At 42.3% G+C, this 20110-nt stretch overlaps 2 protein-coding genes across 6 annotated transcripts; both read left to right on the forward strand.

Annotated features, from left to right (window-relative positions):
• Positions 1 to 804: 804 nt before the first annotated feature.
• Positions 805 to 4064, forward strand: LOC133901915 (phospholipase D alpha 1-like). The gene is made up of 4 exons (XM_062343450.1): positions 805 to 1041; positions 1447 to 2447; positions 2528 to 3417; positions 3524 to 4064. The coding sequence occupies exons 1-4, from the start codon at positions 913 to 915 to the stop codon at positions 3979 to 3981; spliced, it is 2478 nt and encodes an 825-aa protein (XP_062199434.1). The 5' UTR covers positions 805 to 912; the 3' UTR covers positions 3982 to 4064.
• A 940-nt stretch (positions 4065 to 5004) lies between these two features.
• On the forward strand, positions 5005 to 19356 carry LOC133902460 (kinesin-like protein KIN-7I). Of its 5 annotated transcripts, none has more exons than XM_062344052.1 (31): positions 5007 to 5202; positions 5347 to 5436; positions 6404 to 6522; positions 6682 to 6795; positions 6893 to 6974; positions 7059 to 7126; positions 7199 to 7273; positions 7842 to 7987; positions 8073 to 8175; positions 8628 to 8708; positions 8796 to 8864; positions 8946 to 9005; positions 9081 to 9242; positions 9482 to 9538; positions 9952 to 10173; positions 10306 to 10500; positions 10577 to 10681; positions 11818 to 11907; positions 12043 to 12192; positions 12683 to 12796; positions 12876 to 12962; positions 13059 to 13262; positions 13352 to 13519; positions 14332 to 14538; positions 14636 to 14725; positions 14798 to 14935; positions 15199 to 15302; positions 17468 to 17540; positions 17858 to 17977; positions 18051 to 18122; positions 18829 to 19356. In XM_062344052.1, the coding sequence occupies exons 1-31, from the start codon at positions 5076 to 5078 to the stop codon at positions 19060 to 19062; spliced, it is 3726 nt and encodes a 1241-aa protein (XP_062200036.1). In that variant the 5' UTR covers positions 5007 to 5075; the 3' UTR covers positions 19063 to 19356. The 5 variants fall into 5 exon arrangements, with proteins under 5 accessions (XP_062200039.1, XP_062200038.1, XP_062200036.1 ...); XM_062344056.1 differs by having other exon boundaries at positions 10324 to 10500; XM_062344053.1 differs by having other exon boundaries at positions 10327 to 10500.
• The last annotated feature ends 754 nt before the right edge of the window (positions 19357 to 20110 follow it).

Consider the following 20110-nt stretch of genomic DNA (forward strand, 5'->3'; position numbering starts at 1 on the left):
TCAAGAATGATGTATCGATGAGATGATATATTGATGAAAGTTTAGTAATCTCAATATGACGTGTTCCTTCGTGGGGTTATGAATTTGTCTCTGGCCACACAAGTCCCGGTCACACACAGTGGGCCTTGACTTTAAACACAAAATTTGAATTTGGCCTTGAATTTAAACACAAATGTAAAGTGAAAGCTAACTACGATAATTTTGTCCCTGTTGTTCACAGGGATCGCCGGTTCAGCTAAGAATTTTGACCCTGGTTTCAAGCTACTATGCAGTGCAGGTTGCAATCGAATCTAGCCATCAAGGAGTGCTGGATGTGTGCATAGTGCATCCACCGCAAGATCTTGTGCCTTGTGTCCCTGCTTGGACCACTACCGTGTTCGTCAGTAACTGCTCCATTTCAATCTGCTAGTGATGCTGCTTCACCAATCTAAATTATCCTAGTTGTTTAGAATCCTATTGGGAACCGTTTCAAGGTTTGGATGGGTGGAATTCGGATTCAGATACCTAAATTCATACGAAACTAAATATTTTTTTAGAGTTTTGAGCATAATTTCAACATTTAAACCTGTACTTTTGGACCGGCACTGATGCTTACGAATTTATGGAAACATCCTTCTCTCCCATGCTTCAGGCATGCAATGCCTTTTCTTCTAACATGTTGCATGGCCTTGTGTATGGTTGGTGATCAGCAAAATTCCGTGGCGATTCCATGGAAATTCCTCAAACTAGTGGGACATTTGGTACTGGCCTTGCTGGAAAAGCATAAACAAATGGTGATGATAATGGAAAGTGACTAAATCGAGCGCCAAATGTGGGTTCATTTCTTCCCTTTGAGGCTTTGCCAAGTCGGAAGCTGCTATAAAAGCTCAGCCATGCGCGGGAAGAGAAGACAACGAGCCAAGCACGCCAGGCATGGGCTCTCAGGAGGAAGCCGCCGGTGTCGCCGCCGCCGCCGACGTCTTCTACCTCCACGGCGTCCTCGAGGCGACGGTGTTCGAGGCCGAGCACCTCCACAACGCCATCCATGGCCGGATCATGGAGGTAAATAGACAAACATGGACGGCTCCTCTGTTCGGTTCTGGTTCGGTTCAAAGTTCTGCAACGAGTTGTAGAAGCTTCTCTCTGTGGCGAGTTGTGTGTTTGCTTTGCACTCATGGTTTGCTTGTGAGCCAATGGATTGGACGTCAAGGATGCTCCCCTTTTTCGCAGTTCGTGGTCACCTACTGCCACTGACTTTTAGTCTATCAGTTAGCCTGACGAAACGTGACAGCTGCTGCACCGTTTTCTCATCAACAAATCCTCATGTTAACCACGGCAACGACCGGCTCAAATGTACATGGATCGATGCTTACTTTGCCGACGTGGTTAGAAAAGAAACGAGTTGGAAAGATTGTGCAGACTTTGTGCACAGTGACTAATGGCGCCACGTGCTTTGGTGACGGACAGGCCACGGAGAAGATGGAGCAGTCCATGGGCGTGCCCTGCCTCCAGCACAGCAGGCTGTACGTCGACGTCGACGTCGGCGCGGCGCGGGTGGCGCGCACCCGGGAGGTGGAGTTCCAACCCACCAGCCCGGTCTGGAACCAGTCGTTCCGCCTGCACTGCGCCTACCCCGCCGCGGCGGTCACCTTCACGGTCAAGAACCAGCACCTCATCGGCGCGGGCGTCCTCGGCGCTGGGTCCGTGCCCGCCGCGCGCGTCGTCTCGGCTGGGCAGCCGCTCGAGTGCTGGCTTGACCTCCGCAGCGGCGAGCACGGCCACGAGACGCACACCCCGAGGCTCCGCGTCCTGCTGCGGTTCTTGGATGCGGAGCGTGATTCGTGCTGGGACGCTGGCGTCCGGCTCCTTAGGTTCGCAGGCATCAAGCCGGCGTTTTTCCCTGAGAGGACCAACTGCAGCGTCACGCTGTACCAGAACTCGCATCTGTCCGACAAGTTCGACCCGGGGGTCCGCCTCGACGGCGGGCGGGCGTACCGGCCAGCGCGCCTGTGGGAGGACCTGTACGTCGCCATCCGCGACGCGCGGCGCTTCGTGTACGTCGCGGGGTGGTCGGTGAGCACGAAGATCACGATGGTGCGCGACGCGAGCCGGATGATCCCCGGCGCGGAGGGCGTCACGCTGGGCGAGCTGCTGAAGCGGAAGGCCGACGAGGGGGTCGCCGTGCTGGTGATGCCGTGGCAGGACAAGACGTCCGTCTCGTTCCTCGACAACGCCGGGCTGATGAAGACGCACGACGAGGAGACCCGGAGGTTCTTCGAGGGCACCAACGTGAGGTGCTTCCTCTGCCCGCGCGACGCCGATGCCTCCCTCACTGTGGTGCAGCACATCGAGGTCAGCGCCGAGTTCACGCACCACCAGAAGACGGTCACGTTCGACGCCGCCACGCCGGGCACCGACGACCGCCACGTTGTCAGCTTCATCGGCGGCATAGACCTCTGCGACGGCAGGTACTGACGATACTGCTGACTGGCTCTATCTGCTGGAACAGAGTCCAGGTTTGAGCTGACTATGTGAGGTGTTCGACCAGGTACGACGACGAGGACCACACGCTATTCGGGGACCTCGACACGACGTACCTCCGCGACTTCATGCAGAACAACTACAAGCACGCCTGCCTGCAGCGCGGCGGCCCGCGGGAGCCGTGGCACGACGTGCACTGCAGGCTCGAGGGCCCCGCGGCGTGGGACGTGCTCGCCAATTTCGAGCAGCGATGGAGGAAGCAGGCGCCGGAGGACATGCGCGGCGATCTGCTCCAGCTGAGCACGGAGACCCTGCCAGACCCCGTCGGCTTCGACGACACCGACTCGTGGAACGTGCAGGTGTTCCGGTCCATCGACGACGCGTCGGTCGAGGGGTTCCCGTCCGACCCGGCCGAGGCCTCCGCGATGGGGCTGACGTGCGGCAAGGACGTCACCATGGACCAGAGCATACAGGTCGGCTACGTCGAGGCCATCCGGCGCGCGCGGCGGTTCATCTACATCGAGAACCAGTACTTTCTCGGCGGGTGCGCGTCGTGGGCCGAGGACCGGGACGCCGGGTGCCTGAACCTGGTGCCCGTCGAGATCGCGCTCAAGGTGGCCGCCAAGATCAGGCGCGGCGAGCGGTTCGCGGCGTACGTCGTGACGCCGATGTGGCCCGAGGGCGAGCCGGCGGGCGAGGCCGTGCAGGCCATCCTGCGCTGGAGCCGGCTCACGGTCGAGATGATGTACGGCATCGTCGCGAAGGCCATCGACGACGCCGGGCTGCGCGGCAAGGCGCACCCCTGCGACTACCTCAACTTCTTCTGCCTCGGGAACCGGGAGGCGCCGCGCCCCGGCGAGTACACGCCGCCAGAGGCGCCGGAGGAGGACACGGACTACTGGCGCGCACGGGTGAACCGCCGCGGCCCCATCTACGTGCACGCCAAGCTCATGATCGGTACGCTCTCTCTAGAACCTCTGTTGCCTTGTCACCCCGTTCTTCGAGCTCACAGCGTCTCAGGGAAATGCTCTTCTCACTCACCTGTCTCGTTGGTGTCACGCAGTGGACGACGAGTACGTCATTGTCGGCTCGGCGAACCTGAACGAGCGGTCGCTGGCGGGCAACAGGGACAGCGAGATCGCCCAGGGGAGCTACCAGCCGGCGCACCTGAACGGGCCGTGCGGGCGCGCGCGGGGGCAGGTGCACGGGTTCCGGATGTCGCTGTGGCACGAGCACTTCATGGGGCGGCACACCAGCGAGGACGCCGACGACGCGGGCGTGTTCCTGCAGCCTGAGAGCGTGGAGTGCGTGCGCGCGGTGCGGCGAGCGGCGGGGCGGCTGTGGGACGCGTACACGCAGGACAGGGTGGAGGACCTGCCGGGGCACCTGCTGCCGTTCCCGATCACCGTGTCGGAGTTCGGCGAGGTGGCCGACCTGCCGGCCGACGGGTGCTTCCCGGACACGAGGGCGCCGGTGAGGGGGAGGAAGGCGGTGAAGCTTCCAGACATTCTGACCACCTGAGGTGACCCTGCTTTCGTTTGTATGATTGTGTCACTTGTAATTTGTACTAATTTGTAAGAACCTGATACACAAGCTTAACGGAATTTAATGGACCTCGACCGACCTGACAGAAGTTAAGCTTTTGGATTTGTCAGTCCATTGTTTTCACTGAGATGTGTTTCAATATGCACATGTCAGTGCCCAAGTGGGCATTTGCGTTTAGTACTACCTCAATAAAAATATAATAATATAATTAATATTTAGATATGACACGATCTTTATACGCTATATGTGCATTTATCACTATTTTTAACTTGAATATATTTGTAGAATTTAATAACTTTATAAAATTATGAAAACAAACGCACACATATATTTTTCATATTTTGAAACTAAATATTTTAAAAATTATTAATAATTAAGGTTCAAAAGTCGGTTATATGTGTTTGTACTAGTGATTATAGGCAAAAGTATGTTTCGGTGTCAGGGTTTCAATTTGGCACGAAAGACATCACTTTTTAGGATCGGATAGCATGTTCATATCAAGATTTTGCACGAACTAGCTACACTTATGTCCTCAAAAAAGAAGTTATTGTTTTTTTTTGGAGAAATGACTTTTTATTAATCCCCCGGACTCTACACATTCTTCCCACAAATATTGTACTCGTCTAAATAAAGAAAAAAAATTCTCTACACCATCTTCCCTAAAAGATTAAGAAATAAACCAAAACAAGAAGAAAATATTTTTCTCTACACCATCTTCCCTAAAAAATTAAAAAAACAAAAACAAGAAGAAAATAATTTCCTCTACACCATTCCTATGCACGTTCTTAAGGCCCCAGTCGTGAATGCAGAAATTTCCTCAGAATCTCATAGAAATTAAACCTTTTTCTCTAAATTTCATGTAAAATTTTCGTGAAATTCGCGGTTGAAATCCGGGCCCGTCGTCTCACCCGCCGGTGACTTGACTTCTTCACCTCCAGCCTTCCTCTCGGCAAGCGGGAAAACCAAAAATCGAAACCCCACTCGTCCCGGCTCCCAAAATCCCCACCCGCCCAAACCCCACCGCCGCCCTCTCCTCCCCGACCCGCGGCGGCGACCGGCGTCCGCAGGCGATGGAGCGGATCCACGTCGCAGTGCGCTCGAGGCCGCTCTCCCCGGAGGACGCGCGGACCAGCCCGTGGCGGGTCTCCGGCAACGCCATCGCGCTCTCCACGCAGTCCTCCACCCGCTTCGAGTTCGGTGAGGAGCTGCCTCCCTCCGCCCTCCCCTCCCCTCCCTCACCCACATACCCACACACACACTTCGGCTTCGCCTTCTTCGGCTGCTCGAGACGGCGTGGGTCCGCTGATTGGCTTGCGCGTGCCCGCTTTTCGTTTCTGTCAGACAGGATCTTCGGTGAGGAGTGCCGCACCGCCGAGGTCTACGAGGCCCGCACCAAGCGCATCGTCGACTCCGCAGTGCGAGGGTTTAACGGTCAGTTTCTCTTGATCTGCCTGGCTGCTTGCTCTGGTTGTTGGTTCCTTCTCTGGGCAAAACTAGTTTGGTCTAGCTGCGCTTCCAAATTACATTGCGCCATCAGCAGCTATCTATTGCCGCCTCCCTTGCTGTTCCTTGTTGAGTGGCTGTATTATTGTAGATTGTTGGTATAGCTAATCTATCTAGAAAAAAACACAGTTAGGAGTTAACAACAGTGTTGCTTGGCCCAACTGCATTTCCAAATTATATTGCGTCATGTCTATCCGTTGCCACCCCCTTGCCGCTCCTGTTTTATTGCAGATTGTGGGTGTATCTAAAAAAACATAGTTAGGAGCTAACAACAGTGTCGCTTGGTCCAATTGCATTTCCAAATTATATCGCGTCACGGCTGTCTGTTGCCGCCCTCCTTTGCTGCTCCTTGTTGAGTGATTGTTTATTGCAGATTGTGGGTGTAGATAATCCATTGAAAAAAACACAATTAAGAGTTAACAAAAGTGTTGCTTGGTCCAATTGCATTTCCAAATTATATTTTTTCATGGCAATGTGTTGCCCGCCCCTTGCTGTTCCTTATTGGTTTGTTGTTTTATTGCAGATTGTTGGTGCAGCTAATCTATCTTCAAAAACATAATTAGGAGTTAACTACAATGTTGCAACCTATAGCCTGGATTAAGCATTATGGAGGCACTATAGTAGTTTAGGTCGAGTCATGTTGACTGTTGAGCATGATATACTACTATAACCTTCTGGAGGTGTTATAGTAGCATATTGTTCTGCAATGTCAAGGCATGCACAAATACATTGGATAAAGCCACTACCTTTTTTTTCTTTCAAAATAGATTTGATTATTTCTTGTTGAGTTAATTGCTTTATTAGTTGTTTTCACAATTGCATTTTCTCAACCAATCAAGCAATTAACTGATTCTGTATAGATTGAACTCAATTGATCTCTTTCTTTTTATGACAGGCACTGTTTTTGCATATGGGCAAACCAGCAGTGGGAAGACTTACACAATGAAAGGATCTGATAAAGAACCAGGAATAATACCGCTTGCAGTTGATGACTTATTCCAAAGTATTCAAGAGGTAGTGTTTAACAACCATTCCTTCTGCATACTCCTTAACCACTTGTATCTTTAGTAGAGACATCCATCATGCTTTGCACATTATTTTACTGGTATCTGCTTAAAGTCTTCATAGCGTATGTTCTATAATCTGTCTGACGTAATTTTTCTCATTGTGTAGCATACGGACAGAGAATTCCTTGTTCGCATGTCTTATATGGAAATCTACAATGAAGAAATTAATGATCTTCTTGTGCCAGAACATCGTAAGTTGCAGATTAAGGAGAGCTCCGAGGTGAACATTCCATTTTTTAATATTATATTGATTACTAATACCATTTTTAAATGGCATTATTAAATGTTTACCGTTATATTGCTACTTTTGTTTGAAGAGAGGCATATATGTGGCTGGCTTAAGAGAAGAAATTGTTACATGCCCTGAGCAAATCATGGATTTTATGTCATTTGGAGAATGTGAGCTTTCTAGAATACTTGCTAGCTTAGTTAATATATGATCCATTCTTCATGAATTATAATAAACTTCTAGCAAAATTGCAGCTCACCGACATATTGGGGAGACAAATATGAATCTCTACAGCAGCCGTTCTCATACTATATTTCGCATGGTATGCTTATATTCCACTGTTGTATCTACCAATGGCATTAAAATATTGGTTCTTATGGCGCTAAATACTTAGGTAATTGAAAGCCGAGAAAAAGTTGACGGCAATGAAACAGGGGATTGTTGTGATGCGGTTCGAGTATCTTTTCTAGTAAGTGCAATTGCCCGCTCTTAATTACAATACGTTTTGGAATACATGCAGTCTGCTTTTAAAACATTGGTTATCAATATCTTTCTGAATATTGATATTGAGCATAGGAAAATGGTATTTGTAGATTTGTCTTGAAAAATGCTCACACAAATGTTGTTTATTAGATGTTTTAGACTTGTGCATATGTTATAAGAAAATACATAAAATGAGCACACACCTCTAAGAAGTTTGTGTCTTTTCTACTTTGTAAAATTCCTGTTTCTCCTAAACCTTGCAACTTTACTACTAGTGATCAATGAATCAGGAAATGGTGTACTACAAATGTTGTATAAACTAAATGGTGTAGGAGTACAAAGGAAAGATGTAGTTATGCCTACCCAGCTATCCTTAAATTTGTACGACATCAACCAAAAGAACACCTTTTCAAATCCAAAACATCAAAGTTCCAATCTCAGGATCGTTTGTCCAAAATCTCACTTAATTGTGACTGGAGGGAGTACTTATTTAAATATTGACTTATGGAATTTCTCATTTTTCTTGTAATTTATGGTAATATTCTGCATTTCAGAACCTTGTAGACTTAGCTGGCTCAGAACGTGCTGTAAAGACTGGTGCAGAGGGTCTGAGACTTAAGGAGGGTTCTCACATTAACAGAAGTCTCATGACTCTTGGTACTGTCATAAAAAAACTAAGTGAAGGCGTAGAGGATCAAGGGTAAGTTATTAGCTTTTTGACTAGTGATGCTACTAGTTCTGATACTCTTTGGTTCATCTGCTTTATTGATGGATTTCATCTGCAGGGGACACGTCCCGTACCGTGATAGTAAACTGACACGAATATTGCAACCTGCTCTGGGTGGAAATGCTAACACAGCTATCATTTGTAATATAACACTTGCACAGGTAAGTTATATTTTATCATTATCTTTTGCTGATCAAGTTTCCCCGGATGGATTCTGGAAGTAGAAAAAAAATACTGCTTTTCTATTTCCTGAAAATCTGGGCCCTAAAGTATGAACTACTAAACCCGCATCCTCTATTGTATGTTTGTAATACCATTGGTTTATTTTGCTTACTGGTTAACGGTCTTGCGTTGCCGAAATTAAGTTGGAAGATGTCACAACCTTTTTTTTTTGAACATTCCATATCCTGTTAATAACTCAAACTAGGTATTCTGAATTGCTGTTTATCAACTCAATTTACATTTTCTCAAATTATCTGCTCTTAAAGTGATGTGTCATATTGTAGCAAAATGTGACATTTGATATGTTATTAGTAAACAGCAACATTATAGTCTTACAACTTACAGTTTTGGTATTTATGTCTTGGCAGACTATTTATTTTATATCTTCTAGGTCCATGCAGATGAGACGAAAAGTAGCTTACAGTTTGCTAGTAGAGCATTACGTGTTACAAATTGTGCATGTGTTAATGAGGTATTATCTTCTTTTCGATGCCAATTAGATTACTAGTTCTTTCTCTGGTGCTAAAATTGCATAAATCCTTGCATTATATGTGTGCAGATTGTGACAGATGCCGCATTATTAAAACGTCAACGAAATGAAATTGAAGAACTTCGAGCAAAACTTAGGGTATGTATTAAAAAATGATATTTAAAATTTTAATCTATACATCTCAAGAACCCTAAACTTATACTCCTGGTTTGCCTGTAGAATTCTCGAAGTGAACATTGGGAGGAAGAAATCCTGAATTTGCGGAACACATTGCTGCAGGTTGATTTCTCAAGCATCTCTTATTTCCATTCATGGCCATGTACTGCAGTAAGTAACCTGATTATTTTTTTCTAGAGTGAACTGGAAAAGGAGAGAATTGCTTTAGAGTTGGAGGAGGAAAAGAAAGCTAAAGAGCAGCGTGACAGACGCTTGATTGAGCAAGCAAAGAAAATTGAAAATCTTAGCTCATTGGTTTTAAATTCAGAGAGAGATGACAGGAGTACTGCTATTAGTAAGGTTAGTTACACAATTTACTTATCTAATATGTAACAGTCGTAGAGGCATGCGAACTGCATGATTGCTCACTAGTTTCTTCTTTCGATTTTTGTTCATAGGTTACTTTCTTTTCTGCTGATAACTTGAAGCGGAACTTGTTTAGAGAAATAGCCATAAGATGTGCCTCTTTTAAACAGAGGGCCAACAATGTACACCTTCTCTTTTAGTCCAATAGCTTTATATCTTTCCTTCTTGAACAGGACAAAAGGAGAGTAACATGGTGTCCTGGACCACACACAAGGCAATTTGGTGTTGAGGTATGATTACAGTGATGCTTTTCAACTTGTTCCATTTAGCATTCTGAAATCCTAGAGGCACATTGTTTGTTTTGGATAGCTATGGAATTGTTGGTTCATTTATCCCTTATTGATTTTTTAAACGTTATTAAGAAACGTTTCACCCAAAATATTTGCTGGAATCTAGATGTTCATCTCTCTGTGAGCGCTTCTGCTTTTCATCCTTTTTCTTTGGGCGAATGGGTAGATAATATATTAAATATGTGACATGTCATTTTTTTCAGGTGTTTATATGGATAGTTGTATGCATACCATACTTATGTTTGTATTATTAGTTTCCTTTCATATCAATCCATTATGGGAGTATTCAAATTTAAACATAAGATGTCTGGTTTGTTTAAGAATTTCTTCTGAGCATTCTGCTTGATGTCCAGATTTCAGGACCTGTCCAGGAAGGCCGTACGAGCAGCACGGTTAGGCATGAGCGTAATATGGGGATGCCACCACGTTTTGATGAGCTAATGCAAGCCAGCAATGTTGAGCCTTGTGCTGATGCTTGCTCATATGGTGATATATCCAAAGACTGTGTAGATGTTTCTCTTCCTGACTCACATGCTTTGCTGCATGTCACAAGCCGAAGAAAGCCAAATACAGTGGTGACTGATTCTGTTTACTTCTTATTTTTTAACCTTTTGTTTTATTAATGTGTAATACAGCGGATACCAAACAAGATTGATTTCTGTTTTAAAAAATAATTTCTTGTTGGTCACATATCTTCTGACTGCTAGAATACATGGTCTTGCCAGAAGAAATCAGATCAAGAGCAATCCAGGGGAATAGATGGTGAACTAATGGTACCCCAGGACTCTAATGATGGGAATGATGCTCCGCAAAGTCAGGAAAGCACCATGCCTTCTGTAGTTTGTGGCTTATCTGCTCGAGAGTCTGAAGCAATTCTTGTCATTAAGCAACTTCAAGACCAGGTGCTAGTTTTCCCCCTAGTAACACTCTATTCTGAAATGAAAAATTCAATTAAGTATTTGAATAAACCCCAAGCAGATCAAGTTGTTGGAGCTAGAGAAGGGTTCTATTCAAAGTAATTTGGATTCTGTTCTTGAATTGGCAACTCAACAGAAGACTTCATTCAGAGAAAAGTATGAAGAGGTGAATTATGTTAGATTCTGGCAATTATAATTCAAACTTATCTGATATATTGTTCCTAATTGGTGACTAAGTTTACACTGTGGAAGTTAGTTCTGTTATCCTATCAGGCACTTTTTATTATTTATAAGAACCAATTTTGCCTATATAATGAGATTATGTTGTTTTCTTTATATTGTCTAGTTATCTTGGAGAAAATCAAAATCAAGAGTGAACCTCTTAAAGAAACAGTAAATTTTACTTTTTCCTCATCTTTAACATCCTATGGAAAAGGTTAAATATCTATAATAGGAAAACCAAATGGATGTTATGTTAGTCGACTGCACAAATGCATTTTAAGGTAGCTTAGCTTGTCACACAACTCGTAAATGCATGTTTTTAGAATTCAAATATTTATTATTCTTGTTTTATCTAATCCAACCAAACAAGGTTTTAGGTGGTTAGGCTTGAAAAATAGTTACCAAATCGGTTATTCCTTACGCCCAAGATTAAAACGACCCTTAATATTGTTAGTTTGACCATCTTTCACTCATCATCTTCCACATCTAGCAAATCGAACACGGATGCATGACACCTGTCATCTATGCTCAAGAGAATCTAAACTCCATACTCTTTTATAAGTTGCATTTACCTTCGAGTTTATGATTCCAATATTGTAGAGATAAAAAGTTGGTAACTGTTTACTCTCCCCTTAGCTAAGAATGTACCATAGGATCTGTCAGATACTTGCAATCACTTTTTTCTCTGGATTACCTTTATCTGTGCTTTAAGATACACCCGATAACTCAATATCCAGATGTTGATTATGGTCATACTTTAGCTTGTTCTGTCTAGCATTAGCTTTACAAGTTGCCAACATGCCATGCTCTTTACATTATATAAATATAAAACTATGTCAAACTTGTTAAGGCTATTTGTGGTATTCCAGTCCTAGTAGAGGGTTTACTCTTGTGTGTGTCCCTTATACTATATATTCTTCCTCTGTTTAATACGGCAATTGATTCGAGCCTCTCTCTCACACTGTAAAGAATCCTTCAGAAAATTCGACCTTTTTTCACCATTACATGCCAGCTCCTTTAAGTGAAATTTGCTACCTTGATGCTGTGCTTACATTCAATGCATTCTTTGCCCATTTGCAGCTTCAACAGAATGCTCTGACAGCACAAGAACAAGCAAAAGTTGCTAATGAGAAGCTCTCCACGCTGTCTACTACTGGAAAATCCAAACAAGTACTTTTTTTACTCTCTTCCAGTTGTACTGTTCCTCTTTTTGTAACACGACACATAGTTGGGATTTTAGTTTGTTTCCAAATCTTCCTGCAACCATTTGATGTTACAGCCTGATTTATTGCATGCAACTTCCAGGAAGTAGCATATGAATTCCTCTGCAATGTATTGGTGGAGACTCGAGGAATAAATGTGGAGATGGATCAATCTAGAAGCTCACTTGACAGTGCTCTCTCTTTTATTGATGAACTCTGTCAGAATCTCTCCACGATGTCACAAAGCATTCTTGTACGTTAGCATCTCCAAATAAGAATTTCTTGAATAATCATGCCATTTAGTTAAATCAATAGTTTTATTCGAAATTCAGTATTGAGTGTCAGTAGGCATTTTAATCTGTTGGACACAAACTCAACGACCCATTAGAAAATGTCTTTGACAATGCAAAATGTTGAATGCCATTTTTCCTATACATATAGTTCACCTATACGCTACTATCTTATCACCGTGAATAAATATTATGTGAATGGCTGCTATTATATTCGATGGTCATGAACCACGTGCATTTCTATGAACTATTATAAGCTGTGAAAAATCCAACATGCAGATGATCTAGTGAAAATGTCTGATCTATGGAACGCTTTGTCATGCCAATTTTGATTTCCATGTAGGTCTATTTATTCTGATTTAGTGTAGCACTGTACTTAGTTTGAATGGCTGAACATAGTTTCCATCTTAGAAGTACATGTGTATAAATGATGTGCAATTGTGCTTTCCATAGGAAGTAAAGCATTCCGCTTACGAAGATAGAACACTGTTCAGTTCTGTGATTAGGGATTATGAGAAACTGTTAACCAGTTTTAAGGAAAAAGTCTGCAAACTTGAATCAGAGAAGGTATGTTCAAACTCTTTCCTTCATAACGTGCAGTTCTAAGCTTTTTTTGTTTGTCAACATGACTCTGATTTTAATGCAGAAACTATTAGTTCAACAGTCCCAAGATCAACAAAATGAATTGGATAAGCTGAAATCCAGTCTGAGAAGTTGTGAGAAGGACATAGATGTCTGTGACTGACTAAGCTCTTGTCAGTAATTAGATTTTCTATTTCCTAACATATTATTTCATTATTTGTGCTCTAAAATCATTGCCTATACCCAGGATTGTAATCTTCAACATGAACTGGAGAAGGATGGCATTCTCTCAGAGCTCCTAATGCTCCAAAAGGAAGTAGTGAACTTGTCATCATCTTCTTTGATGAAAGAAAAGGAATCTATCCGAAAAGAACTTGATAGAGCAAAAACAAAGTTAAGAGAAACTGATAACAAACTTAAAAATTCCATTCAGGAGAAAATAAAACTTCAGGTTATCAATTTGCCCTCTTTATTGTAAATTTTAATGCCACTTAAATTCAGCTGTTTCTGATGTGCAATCAATACATGTTCTTTTCCCAGAGTGAAAAAGCAGAAGCCCACAAAGAAATAAAGAAATTACAAAGCCAGAGGACTTTTCTTGAACGTGATTTACGTAAACGTGATTCACTCACCGTTGACAAAAGACATGAACTAAATTCGATGCCACATGAACTTGCTGAAGTCCTCGATCAAGCTGTCCAAATGCAGGTTGCGACCTTCCCTATTTAAATTCCTTGTTTTTTGCAAACACCTTGCTCTTCTAGGTAGCATTGATGCTGCACCAATTTGACATACATATCGGGGTACTGGTACGCCATTGTTACGGGCTTATGTCTATGGGCTACCATATTCATGGATCACCACAGCTACTTAATACTTGTAATCTGTAACCCTTAGGAGCCTTAGCTTTTCAAAAGCACTTATATTTTCTCCTTTTTTATGCAACAATTAGTTGTGTTCATATATGTTGGATCTATAACAGCAATATCTTACAGGTGCCGGTAAAGATTCTTGTAAGTAATAAAATCCTGTTAGGCAGTAGAGCAACCAGAAACTGATTGTACGCTCCATGTCATTCTGCTGTACTAGATTGTATGTTTTATACAGCAACACTTTTGAAGTTGTATTTTCCAATTTGGATTCAAATCATCAGTATGGGGCATTGGCTAGCAAAAAACTTCTTGATTTTCTGGATTCTGATAGTTCAATGCTCTCATACGTTGTAATCATGCCATAAATTTTCCTCTGTTTCTTTATAGCTTTCTATACATGTCCTGCAAACCCCCCAAACTCTTTTTGTTTTAGTCCAGAAAGTAATATTGATAATTGATGTTGACTAAAAGTCAGCAAACATTCAATTCTTTTTGTATGTGCTCCATATTTCTTACTACATAACCGCTTGAAATCCAATCTTTCTTATCCATGTTGATTGCTCAAATATTTTTTTCTTCTCCTTTTCTTTCTGGAGCGTATCACCTCTTTATGACTATGCATCTCATTTCTCTTTTCTTCATATTCAGGAGAACTATGAAAAGCTTGAGATGCATGCTATTGATATGGAAGCTGAAATTTCTTCATTACAAGAAGCTTTAAGTACTTCAATTGCCGAAAAGGATGAAGCATTATCTAAACTAGAGTTTATGGCATCGGAACTAGAAGATGTTGGAAATAAGTTAAATTCGGCTGAATCAGAGAGGGATTCCTTGCGTGAGAAGAATGCAGTCTTGGTATACATAACATTTCTTTGCAAATATCCTTGGCCATATTTGTTCTTTTGCATTCTTTTTGTCTATTCGGCCATGAAATTATCTTTTTGTGATGCAGACCCAAAAAACATATGAATCTGAATCTACCATCAAAAGATTGGAGGTTTCTCTCGATTCTGTATCAAGGGAAAAGGAAGACTTGGGAATGGTATAGTACCAGAATTTTATCCATTAAACTGTTCTGTGAAATTTATTTCATTTTGTTTGCTATGAAATGCAGCAACTTACCGATGCCCTTCTGGACATGGAGTCTGCAAGATCGATGTGGACAGCGAAGGAGAAAGAATATCTAGAAGCTAATCAGAGATTGAATATCTGCCAAGAAGAAAATTGCAAACTATCCGAAGATTTGATTCAGGTATCTTCAATTGGTTTACCATGTTTTAGTACACATTACATTTCGCACGTGTGGCAAGACCATTTTGCATATGTGGGCATTGACGCATTGCCCAGATGGCTTTTGGAGGGGCCTTGAGTTGATTACTATTCCATACTATTTTTCACCATTCACCAATGATGTCATCGTCGGGAGGGGCTTCGGGTTGAATATAGTTCCATGCTCCTTTTCATTCATAATATAGAGAACTTATTTGTTATTAATATGTTGTAATACACTACCAGGTGAGGCAAGAGCTGGTGTATTGTCGAGAACAGTGCAGAACTCTAGAGGACAAACTGGCTCTTTCTACGGAGAATGACGCGAATGAGAAAGGGATAACATGCTGGTCAGTCTTCTATTCGAAGCTTTTTCATCAAGGCATCGGTGTCTCTATTTGTGCTTTAGTCTTTTTTTACTGTATTAAGGAGGGTACCGAGATAACTAGATCGCCCCCCCTAGCGGGCTCTAATCTTTACTTTGTTTATTTCTTGCTTGTCCTAATACATATCTATTGCCAACTATATATAGCCAGCTAACTAAAGAGTCCCAATCTAATCCAAGTAATTATTAAATCGAATCTAACTCTATCTCCTAGCTGATTCTATCTCTAAACAAATCAAATCCTAAATTACCAAATTTATCTCCTAATTAAAAAGGCAACCCATCTCCTAACTTGATCTCATGCTCTATTGCGCCTATATTCCATAACATTTCCCTCCTCGTCATGAAGCAGCTCGTCCTTGAGCTATGGTGGTGGTCATGGTTGCAACCCATGGAAGCCTCATGATGATGAAAGTTTGATGTTCTTGGAAGGTTCCTTGTAGTTCTTGAACACGTTCACATTGTGAAGGATGGAGACGATATTATCCTTGTTTCTCAACATAGGCACCGTTGTAGCAGCTAAGGACAACTGAATTGAAAGTGAGACATATGTCACCAGCAATGCAATTGATAGTAGAGCAGAAGTAGCAAGTGATTGTTTGATGACCAGTGACGCCACAGATGGAAGCAGTGTTGCCTCCTGCTTTGTCTCTACCTCTATGCATGTGACGTCATGAATTGGTAGCACTATGGTAGGCTCTGGATGTGTGGCCATGAGAGCAGATGGTAGTGCTTCAGCCACTGGTAGCGACAAAACGACTTGTGCTAATGTGACCGTTGGGACAGGTGGTAGCAACATGTCCACAACACTGGTGCTGAAAATTTTCGCCTATTTAAGTTGACGAGCCTTGATTGCTTCAACCTTCGCCTAAACTTTTTCCATCATCTTGTCGAGAAGTTCTACGGTGTAGGCATTATCAACCATGATGAGGGGTGCAGGCTGGCTGTTGGGGACATAACAGCGGCTGGCGAGTAGGCGGCGACAGTGGTGTGCGGCGCGGGATTGACGGCGGCGTGGAGCAAGGAACTAGCAGCGAAGTGGAGGGTAATAGGATCAGGGCAGTGGCTGCTGCAGAGGAAAACGGAACAACGATGGCGTGGTGCATCAAGATTGCGATAATGTGGTGCAGCAAAGGGGGCGGCGATAGCGTGGTGCAACAGGTTGATGGTGGTGGCGTGGTGCAACGTAGAAGACAGACGCAAGAACATGACTTGTGATACCAAATATTGAGGAGGGTACTGAGATAACTAGATCGCCTTGCCTAGTGGCCTATGATCTTTACTTTGTTTATTTCTTGCTTGTCCTAATACACAGCTATTGCTAACTATATATAGCCAACAAACTAAAGGGTCACAATCCTAATCCAACTAACTATTAAACTGAATTTAACTCTGGTCCTGTTTTTCACATCTTGCGACTTTTGCACAATCAGCTTCCTGAAGAATCTTGTGAAAAACAGATTCTGCTTATTCGGATTGTACAATTCATTCTCAAAATCTACTTATTGATAATCTGCTGCAGAATCCTACCGTTTGACACAGCTTTGCGTAATCCTCTAGAATCCACAAGCAGAAGTTGTACCAAACAAGGCTAGTCTATCTCCTAGCTGATTCTATCTCTAAACAAATCAAATCCTAAATTACCAAACTTATCTCCTAATTAAAAAGGTGACCTATCTCCTAACTTGATCCCATGCTCTATTGCGCCTATATTCCATAACATCTGAATAATAACATGATATGCAAGAGCATGCACATGGGCTATTTCTAATGTTTCTATGCCATAAATTTTTACATGAATTTAGGAAGGTTTCCAAACTTTAGAAAGAAGTCCTATGAATGAGAGTTACTTTCAAAATATATAACGGACTTAAATGATTATGCTTGACATTGAAATTGTACATTTTGTGATTGATGTGCTCAGAATTATTGGACGTTCTTTTTTGTATCTTTGAAGCCAATTTTTAGAAGACAATAATTGCATTACAACAAACTCAAATATGTTTGCACTTTGTATCTTTGGAAATAACTATAGATTTTTTTTGTAGAAATTAGAAAAAATATGCATGTGATTGCCTGCATAGGCTCAAGCACTTTACCAACTATTGACACTAGAAATGTCTCATGCAGCAGGGAGGCTTGTAAAGGATCACAACAACATTTGGGGGAAGGAAGAACCATGAATGATGCTGTAGGTGAAAATGTAAGTCTTCATATTGCTGTTCTTCTCTCTGCGAATTTGAAGTTTTTGAACATTAGGAAACTGAATGAAATAATATGTATTTTACATTTTATTGTCATGGCTCAGTACCAATACTTGCATGAGAAACCATCACTAGTGCAGCTATTTTATTTTAGTATTTCCCAATGAGCAATAGCTGGCTACAGTTTCTTGCTATGGCTATTGGCTATACACCTGGAAGAGTGTTACCTATTGGATATTTGTTACAGTTGATTTTCCAGGGAGTACAATTTTAGGAGGTGTATTTTCTAAATTTCTATTGCCTCCATTTTGAACAGGAACTCCACAAACAACTATTGATGATTACCGAAGAGCGTAATAGTTTACTTTCGAAAACAGAACAGATGAGGTTAATCATCAATGAAGCAGAAGTTTTGAAAGAGAATTGTAACAGAAAGGCAAGTTAGCTTGTTACTAACGATAGGTTATCTCAGCAAACTAAGTGTTTTTTCTCTGTTCCTGTTTGTTCAGTTAACACATGCAAAAGCTACAATAGATGAGTTGAGCTCTAGGATATCTACCATGGAAGTCAATATGAAAAACGTAAGCATTGCTGAACTCATTGTTTTCTACTGTTGATTCAGGTTATAAGGTATATATTACAGCAGTTTTGGAATTCATTTCAAAAAGAAATTGCAGGTTGCTGTGTATCTTTATCGTATTTTGGAAATAAATTCATGTCATGTGTGCAAGATTCCAATGGGGTCCTGTGAAAGGAGCATCTGCATTTTTCATTGTTCTCATCACATTTTTATATTTTAGTTTACCTGTGTTCTTATTCACTCTTAGATAGGGAATATTGCAAAAGTTTTCCCTAAACACTGCTGAAACTCTTGAAGTCAAAATTGTACTCCTTGCATTCTCATTTATTTTTCAGAACGTGTGTAGTCAAACAGAACTTTGATTATCAGTTTGTATTGCGATTTCTGTTCAAAGCCTAATAAAACTGTAATACTATGCGAGCATTTTTTGACACATCTTCACATACTATTTTCATAGCTCCAACCTATGGTTCTGAACAGAAATGAAGATATTGATTGTGGATAAAATAAATAAATAGTTTGACTGTGTCCGTCCCAAAGCATAATTTTCTAACGAGAGTTTCTCACTTTGTGTCATGTCATTTAATTTTTGAAGGAATGTATGTCACTTATCCTACGGCCCTCTAAAACATAATGTGCGACACCTTGCTAAATTGTAATGAAAAATTTGCTGCATTGTTGTTTCAGTAACATGCTTTTGTATCCAGGATGCTTTGGCTAATAACAAAGAGAAGACCAAGCTTCGCATGCAGATTCGGTGGCTGCAACCACAACTTGACGCACATCGCGGACGGCTTAAAGAAGCAGTGAACGAGATGAAGATCATGGATGCTAAATACCAAGAAGCATCCACCAAGCTGAAGAAGGAGCTTTCTAACGCGTGCCGCGAAGTCCTGAGGTTGAGAGAAAAGCTTAACGAACCACAGGGCACATCAAACTGAGATTGTGAATTTGTCACATTTTCTTTTGCATAACTCGTGTAGCAAACTTGTAAATATACTGTCGATCAGATGGAAGCACCTGCCATTGGGTCATAGAGGACTACTGACCAGGCTTCACTCACTGCAATAGGCAGCTGTTCGGATTGATCAAAAGGCCAAAAGCTTTGTACACTTCTGGGCCTTTGCTGCATGGACAACTGAGGACAAGGGGAGGTGACTAGTCCGGGTCTATATATTGGTGTATCTTGTTCTGTCAAACATGACCATAATGCACTTCTTTTTTATTTGCTCCAACATGATATTGTCGAACTGTAGATCACTTTTGGGCTGAAAAGGTATTGAACATCATTTTTTATCATCTAGAGTTTCTCAACAAAATGGTATAGTTGAAAATAAGAATAGAATTCTAGTTGAGATGGTTAGGACTATGTTAGATGAATTTTTTACTCTTAGAAAATTGTAGGTTCAAACTATATTTATTGTTTGTTATATTTTAAACCATGTTTTTTTAATCTAAACTTCGGATGGAGCCTACAGTAGATTACTTGCTCCAACTAATATGATCGAACTGTATGATCCTGCGTGTATTACTTGGATCACTGGCAGTAGCTTATCTCCATCACAGGCAAGCCACATCGTAGTCGTGCATCTCTCTTGCATGGCTTATGGTGCGATTATCTCCATTACACCATAGCCTATTCGGATATCTCAGAGTTTTCTGTAATTCTTGGATTATATTTTTATCTCTGAGTGTTCTATGCGCACAATGGTCAAGCTTTGTTTTCTAGAGGTTGACCAACCATGTGTATTTGATGTTGAAACAAGGTTCATGCATCCATCCTCGTGCCGAAAAGGATTTGAGCGTCCGAGACGTGCAATCTTGAGAGATGTGTTGCACTGAGATTTGAGGCATGTCTCACATGGATCAACGAAGTTTCCTGATCTTGTATATCGTTTGTTTGGGCCAGAGAGATAACCTACAGGAAGTACGAATGCCAAGCTGATTTACCTGGCATTGTGTGGTGGCTACCGATTGTCTTTTGGTTCT

The sequence above is a fragment of the Phragmites australis genome, chromosome 20, assembly GCF_958298935.1.
Source record: "Phragmites australis chromosome 20, lpPhrAust1.1, whole genome shotgun sequence".
NCBI classification, from domain to species: domain Eukaryota; kingdom Viridiplantae; phylum Streptophyta; class Magnoliopsida; order Poales; family Poaceae; genus Phragmites; species Phragmites australis.